Genomic DNA, 8407 nt, shown 5'->3' on the forward strand with positions numbered 1-8407 from the left:
CAACATTCCCCACCACATTTCTCAAGCGATTGGCTAATACTTTGGATAAAATTTTATAAACACTACTCACCAAAGCTATAGGACGAAACTCAGCCACCCGTTGAGGGCTTTCAACTTTTGGAATCAAAGCTATAAAAGTGGAATTAAGACCTTTAGTTAACTTACCATGGTGATAAAATTCCGCAAAAAAAATTCAATAAATCAATCTTCAAAATCTCCCAAAAGTCCTTGAAAAAACCCAAATTAATACCATCTGGGCCGGGACATTTATAACTATCACAGTCACACACTGCTGCTTTAATTTCTTCCAAACAAAAGGGTTTGATGAGATCTGCCCCATCCGATACTGACAAAGATTTGAAGATCAATCCCCCTATATCTGGCCGCGGCTGAATGTTCCTCTTGAAGTGATTTTGAAAGTGTTGAAATATCAAATGGCGCACAGGTTCCACACCTTCAATAGTAACACCATCGGACACCAAAAAAATAATTGAATTCATCCTCCTTCTGGAAGACATGATACCATGAAAAAACTTAGAATTAGCGTCGCCCTCCTTCAACCAGTCAACCCTTGATTTCTGCCACTGCATGCTAGCTTGAAGTTTCGAAAAAGCCTTGATGTCAGCCGAAAGCATGTGAATTTCAGTCAATTCCTCATCACTCAAGGAGTTACTCTCACCAATAGCATCCAAAGCGGCCAACCTAACCTTCGCACCTTGAATCTTACTATCAATGTTAAGAGTATGAGTCAAGTGCCAATTCCGCAACCTTTCTTTCAATTTTTTGAGCTTTTCTTTCAGAATAAAACCACTCCAGCCTTGCACATGAATCGACTGCCAACTTTCTTTAACATAGTCACCATACCCCGGTATATCCGCCCAACATTTGAGCATTCGAAGAGGTTTAGGTCCCCAATTTTCCTCATCAATGGTTAACAGAATAGGACAATGGTCCGACAATCCTCTAGGAAGAGCAACTTGAATACAATTAGGAAATAAAGTCGTCCAAGATTCTGATAATAAAAACCGATCTAAACGACTCATCGAAACACCATCTCCTCTATACCAGGTAAAATTGCGCCCACATAAAGGTAAATCAATGAGAAAATTATCGTCAATGAACTGATTAAGAGGAGCATAGTCAGTATCAAAGGTATATTCAGTTCGGCCTCTTCTTTCGGCAGTAGATCGAACGGCATTAAAATCACCAAGCACACACCAAACAACATCATCGTGTAACTGAATCAAATTAGAGACAGCGTCAAACAAAACCTGTCGCCCCCTATTATCACAAGGAGCATAAATATTTGCCAAACAAAACACTTCAGTATTTTTAATAAACGTCCCTTTGATCATCAAGCAATTTGCAATATTTACCGTGAACCAAACATCCAACACAGAAGGATCCCACACTGTAATAATACCACCAGACGCACCAACAGAAGGTTTAAAAGAAAATGCCATAGGGGCCGACCCCCACAAAGAGCGACACAAAAACTCATCAACAACCTCCAACTTCGATTCTTGTATACATAACACTGTCGGCTTCCTCTCAACAACCAACCTATTAATCTCCCTCCTCTTCTCTGGCGCCCCTAACCCCCTAATATTAACAGATAATATCTTCATAAAAACCACCAACACCCCACACCCCTCCACACGGCTCCGAAACCCCCTAAACCACCCTCACCTTCCTCACCCCCTTCACCCTCCCCTCCCCACTTCCTTCTGACCCTCCACGAACACCCCCCCTAGATAGAACCTGAAAACTGTTACTACACCGGACACCAATACTTTCTCCCACCTCTAAAATATCTTCCTCCACTACCTTTGCATTCCCATGAAGTATCTCCCAGTTCTCCCAATCTTTAGTTTTACCTGAAGGACCTGATCCCGCTGACAAGGAAACCACATTTTTCTTGGAAGAAGAAATATTGGAAGAGGATTTAGAAGACTTACCCTTCACTGATTTTTTTTTTACACTTTTAGCTTTTTTCAAGGACCTGATCAACATATTTCTGTCGGCTTCTGAAAGTCTTGCAATTTTTTTCAATCCAGTTACCGACGGTGCCGCCTTGTTTCTTTTAGAAACGCACTTATTCTTGACCCCTTTGACAATCCCTTCCACACCCTTCACTGGTGCACACTCGGCCATATGATTCATGGGAGAAGAAACCGAAATTTCCTTAACAACACCTTGCTCCACCTTTCTTTGATTTAACTGAATGGTATCGGGTTCAGCTGCACCTTTAACTTCATTAGAATGTTTAACAAAATCCTCTTGTATTTGATGAACAAGAGCATCAATTAAAGGCTCATCCTGTTGCATACAACCTGGGGCTGAACATTGTGATTTGTTGTCATCCTCAAACTCAACTAAACATGCATCTTCAGCAAACCCAAACTCTAAATCTTCAATAAAACGAATAGGGTACACTCTCCCTTCAATCAAAAAATGAGCAACATAATTTAATTCTTTCAATTCAGAAGTAGCTATCAAGAAACGAGCAAAATCCAATTTGTCCTTATTCACAGTTGCATCATCTATTTTGAGTAGTCTTCCTCGAGTTGAAGCCAATTCTAGGAAAAAAATGTCATTCCATGCATGTAGTGGCACCCCATAGCATCTGACCCATGCACCCCTCTCATACTGCACATTAGTGTCCTTCGTCCAAGGTCGGAAGTCACATAGAAAATTACCCAATAACCCTGCTGCTGAATTAAATACTTCTGTAACATCACCTTCCACACACGGATGTAATAAAACATTATCCCCTCCCAAGGATATTAACTTGAAATCCACAAAGCCAGCATCTAACAAAGATTGTTGTATAACAGAAAAACACATACCATCCTTAATTTTGGCCAAAATACTCTTGCTTGCCCAAATTACATCATCATGAAACGGTAAATATTCTCGAGCCGCATCTGAAGCAATATTACCACATATGGATTCATTTCCTTCCCCCTCACCAACCTTCGGCCTCCCCTCCTCCTGCACCTCTTCCACCTTCAACTTGTTAACTTCCTCCTTCGTCGTCTTCACCTCCTTCCTTCCACCACATTCAACATCCCCCACCTTAAAAACCTTCTCCCTCTCCCTCTCTAACTCACTCCGGATGGCTGCCACCTTCACCTTTTCTAACACCAACTTCCTACTATCCCCTCTCTCATCCACTTTCTCTTCCAACTCCCTCGATTTTTTTCCTTCCTTATTTCCCCTATTTTTTTCTCCCTCGTTCCTCCTACCTACGTCATACTTCACACCTCCATCTCTACCTCCGTCCTTGCTAAGTTCTACATTGACATTTCTATTCACAACTTTTCATGCTATTTTTTTTAATTCTTTAAAAATTTGTCTAAAGACATTTGTTAATATTTTCTTATAAGAAATAATCAAATTTTGTAAAATCATAATTCATCGTAAGTATTTGAACAAAATCTTCAGAGCAAATAGAAAAAAAAATATTTATAGAATAATTGAGTGATATATTTTTTGTGTTTATATCTAAATGTGAGTCTTAATACTTCTGACCAAAATTTCCTCTCAAATTTTGGTGTTGACATTTTGTCTTTTAAAAATGATTTACTTTATAATTCTTATCTATTTTATTTGTCAAATAACTAATTTGTTTTAAAATAATTGTATAAAATTTTGTAGTTTCTATTTTTTTTATTATAAATTGCAACTTTTGGTATATATCACTTGTAAATTTGAAGAACATTAATAACATTATTATAATATTGATGATAGTCATAGACATTGTCTTTAAAGAGAAAATAAAAAATAAAAGAAGTGGAAAATCAAAAGAGAAAACAAAGGGGGAAATGAGAGTTGACGATAGAAGAAGTTTTGGATTGTTACAAATATTTAATGGCATAGTTTTAATTCACACAAAAATACTTATAATTTTCAATTATTTTTAGAATATATATATATATATATATATATATATATATATATATATATTATTTTATTCTTTTCTCTTTCTAACTTTTCTCAAGTTAGTGAATGTGTCCAAAGAAAATGTCCAAATACTTTTGACCATCAATGTATTTTTCCGCTAGTATATATAATATGTAAAGTGAACGAACATTAAGGTTTTATGTAAATGTTGTTTGTTTCAACTTAACTCTTCCTTCAAAAAATTACATTTAGAATATTGTTCTTTTATATTAATCAAATAATTAAAACCATAGCCATAGTTTTTGAAGACATGTGAAAGGAAAAGATGAAAGAAAGAAAAAGAGAAGAAATAGACACGCACGTCTACAATAATAATAAAATAATAATTATATATATTAATCATTTTTCTAAAAATTTATTTTGAATAATTTTACATTTTTAAGTAATAAATAATATAATAAAAAATATAATACCCTCAAAATATAATTTTACATTTTTAAATTTTTTTATTTTGAATAAAAAATATTTTGAATAATTTTCGATTAATTTTATGTAAAAAATATGTCTCTCAAAAATAAATATAATAAAACATATATATTTAATAAACCTTTTTTTGACTGAATAAATTAATATCCTCTTTTCAATGGCAACTTTGGAAAAATAATACCCTACCTCTCTCAAGCCTCGACCCGTTTACAATTATCTGATTTTCTTCAAACTTGTTTTATTTAGCTATCGGAATTTCAAAACATATTTTTACCCATGTTTTTTTTAACTAATATCTATCCATATTATTAATGTGAAATCTTTACTGATTTTGTTGATGGACAATCTTCCCTTAAAAAATTTAGTTGATTAAGACATTATATAAGCGACTTGGATCCAGTTTCACTTAGACTGTAATGTTGATTAGTTATCGAAATTACATTAGCACATTTTTGTCAATGTAATTTACTCCAACATCCCCTTTTCTCGATCATTATTTGAGTGATTGATATTTTCGAAGTAAAATAGTCTTGCTTCTCAAAATTAGTTTTTTTTTTAGAGTGGCAATCACCACATGAAATTTACAAACAAAACTATGAGGTCTCAAGCTCGAACTCATATGAAAGTGTTCAACTTAACATTATCGATATTGTCAGTTGAAATATGTATTATTGACATTCAAAATTAGTTTTGTTTCTAAAATAATTCAATTTTTTTAATCATAATTAGTTTTCGTCACTATTGTGAATTCGAACAATAAAATCACACCAACAAATTTTAGATGGGCGGGGCAAAGGAAGGATAATCAATGAGCAAAGTAGTTTCAAGCAACATCAACGACAAACATACCTAGATCTAAGTGTGAAACAACACCATAAACATAACCAAAGCAACCAAGATAAGAAGGAAAAGAAAAACAACACACCAATATTTGTTTACCTAGTTCGGAAAAATTTATCCTACATATAGGGAAGAGAGCAACTCTATAATCCATTACGAAATCAGTGATACAAAGAGGAAACAATACATAAAGCTTTTTGATTATTTCTTTAATGAGATCTCACAACCAAAGGTGTTTGTGAAGTATTCCCAATCCCAAAAACCTCACCCAAAGAAACTTAACTCTAAAGTTTTCTCCTTAAGTTTTCCTAAGATTCTCTCTGTTGAAGACACTCAAAAAAATTGAAGAATGAAAACTTTGTTCACAAATTGCAATGTATTTTCCTGGAATGCGCCACAATTTGGAGATCGTACATAGTATTGTGAACCTGATACAAAATCCCGCCACGATATTTGCCAATCGTGTCACGATTTTTTGTGAACCAAAACCTCCAAATTACTGAACCAAATTGTGCCACAATATTGAGAACTTCAACATCAATATTGAGTCAATTTTCAACTGTCACCATAAAATCAAAGATGATAGTTTGTTTTGGGTTGAAATAATGGATTACTAATTTTTATATCTTCCATTAAATGAAAACATAAGTGTGCCATTTGAATAGTGTATCTTCTTCCAAAGAAAGTGAAACAACAAAATTGAATATTCATACTAGTTGGTTTTTGGTTATTTTGCTGTTACTATCATGGTGGTTTCTTTCTTGTCAAAAACAATACCTTAGTTTGTTATAAACTCATGCTAATAGAAACAGAATATGCATATCAACCCTGTTGCAACAATTAGAAAAAAATCAAAACCAAACATGGTTTCAGATAGACTAATTCACTTATGAGCTTTGTTTATATTTGCAACATATCCAAGAACAAGAAATAAGCAAAGACAGCAAAGGGAAAAATATGTTAATTATTTTTTTTTTAATATCGAAAAAATGAAGTTATTGATTTATGTTTAATTTTTCAAACCAGCATATAGATAGAAAAAGGACCATACCTTTTTGCAATGGAAATGTATCCTATAATGGTAATGTCTGAAGCATTGCTGATAATATCTTCTTCATGTGAAAGAAAATCATCAGACCTTGGAACATATCCATTGTTTGTAAATGGTGGCAAAAATTGAATCAGACATTGGTTCATGTTTGTTGTTTCCCCAGAAAGCATCTTTCTTGCCATGTAATGCCCAATCAAAATTTGAGATGGTGTTTTTCCGCTAGTTCCAAATCAGCAAGTAGAAAGTAAGTATACATATTTATATCAACATAATGAATTAAATTATGTAAGAATCAAATACTCCCTATGCAGAAACTTATCTATATTATAATTAAAGCACATAAATCACAAGATAAGTAACAGATACCTTCAGCATAAAGTTCTGCTAAGCATAAATTACAAAATCCAGGAGGTCATACCATAGTAATTGCATCATAATATTTTGAACTGTCCTAAAGCACGGAAACTTCAATGTCAAAATAGCATACGGGGCATTTTACTACCGATAGAGAAACTTCATCCAAATAAACTTGATTGAACACTGGAGTATCTTTTGTTATGTTCAAAATGCATCAGCATCAGCAATTTATTTCTAGCACAAGAACATTATCAATTAGTATAAATATAAGGATAAATAGTAAGAAATAACTACACACCATTGAAAGTGGAACTTACATCATACTGATGATTGTCTTTTTTTAGCTAACTCAACAAAAGAAAAGGTTTTCCATAACAACACACTTCTTGCCATAGCTCCCTTTTCCAGGGAGAAGGGGAAACCTTAGTGATGATTTACTTTGTGGAGGAAGGGCATGATTCCCCTAAGAATGAACTTGCCTCAGATTGGAAGAGGAGAGCTGATGGACCTGGTGGTGCAAAAAGATCTGATAGTCAACAGAAGAATCCACCGCCTAAACAGTAAGTTGAAGTATATGGGGGTGCTGGATATCAAGCAGATGGAGAAAAGGTCATACCTTTTTGCAATGGAAATGTCATTTGCAACAACAACGTCTAAGGAATCATATTTCTTGTCCCTAAATGGTTGAAAATTGAATAAGACATTGGTTCTTGTTTGTTGTTTTCCCAGGAAGCGTCTTTCATGTCATGTAATGCCCAATCAACATTTGAGACGCCGTTTTTCCGCAGATTCCTTATCTGCTATTTAGAGAGATACATTGTTTTGTCAACATAATGTTAGATAAGAATAAAAAAGACTACGTTGGAACCGAGCTATGTTACAATTAAATCACAAGTTACAGATACCTTTTGCCTTATGCCTTCATTTACATCAGAAAGTTCAAGTTCCATTGTTGAAGAAGAATAGCTCACATTTTCTTTTGTGCAGTCTGTCATCCTTATTCACTCACAAACAATCACTCTCACAAGCAACCTTTTTCTTTTGCAACAAGGTGTGAAAAAATGAAAAGATGTTTTGGTTTGACGGGTTACAATCGAGTAAGAGGTAGCTACAAAATTATATACATAAAAAACCTCCCAGATGAAGAACACTTGGAACTTGAACAATTTTCACTAAATTTTTGGTCAAATATGGAGTAGCAGACAAATAACACAATTACGTCATTGACACTGAATTTTGGCATCATTAGGTTAAACAATTTTCAATGAGGTAACCAAAATTTTTGGCATCATTGAGCAAAAGCATTATGTTTCTTGCGGAAAATCAGAAACTGAAAAGGCTGAGGGATAAGAAAAGTCATGGTTCAAACTCAAATTGAAAGAAAAACAATTACCATAATAAAAGTGATTGTTGTTGTCATCATTCGTCATCTTCACCATTTACCACCCACCATCGCCTCATCTTCTTATTCTTTTGATTATTCTTTGCATTCTTCTCACACTTACAAAAAATAATTTTATTCTCACAAAATAAATTTGGAAAAATAAAATCCCCTCAGTTTCTTATAAAATTCAAAATTTGGAATGAAAGTTTTCATATTTAGAAAGACAATACTGATATTGAGTAAAACTCTTTCTACGTAATCCATTAAATTATAAATATCAATATAATAATAACTATAACAATAATAGGTTAATGAAAAGCTAGACTTATATCACAAGATTTGGAGAAACCATCTGAGTTGTATCTCAAGTCAATAAATATAAG

At 33.7% G+C, this 8407-nt stretch overlaps 1 protein-coding gene and 1 long non-coding RNA gene across 3 annotated transcripts; both read right to left on the reverse strand.

The window, feature by feature from the left end:
- Positions 1-1674: 1674 nt before the first annotated feature.
- On the reverse strand, positions 1675-4670 carry LOC146940283 (uncharacterized). The gene is made up of 2 exons (XM_085749864.1): positions 4667-4670; positions 1675-3320 (listed from the first exon to the last, which is right to left on the reverse strand). Exons 1-2 carry the CDS (start codon positions 4668-4670, stop codon positions 1675-1677), a joined length of 1650 nt encoding a protein of 549 aa, XP_085605990.1.
- A 603-nt stretch (positions 4671-5273) lies between these two features.
- Positions 5274-7732, reverse strand: LOC146940284 (uncharacterized). 2 transcript variants are annotated; one of them, XR_015031961.1, is made up of 6 exons: positions 7546-7732; positions 7257-7437; positions 6958-7148; positions 6702-6874; positions 6284-6502; positions 5274-5791 (listed from the first exon to the last, which is right to left on the reverse strand). It is a non-coding gene; the product is annotated as an uncharacterized LOC146940284 (long non-coding RNA). The 2 variants fall into 2 exon arrangements; XR_015031960.1 differs by having other exon boundaries at positions 7257-7440.
- Positions 7733-8407: the final 675 nt, after the last annotated feature.

The sequence above is a fragment of the Medicago sativa genome, chromosome 3, assembly GCF_051527215.1.
Source record: "Medicago sativa cultivar Bolivia chromosome 3, Bolivia_mono, whole genome shotgun sequence".
Classification (NCBI taxonomy): Eukaryota; Viridiplantae; Streptophyta; class Magnoliopsida; order Fabales; family Fabaceae; genus Medicago; species Medicago sativa.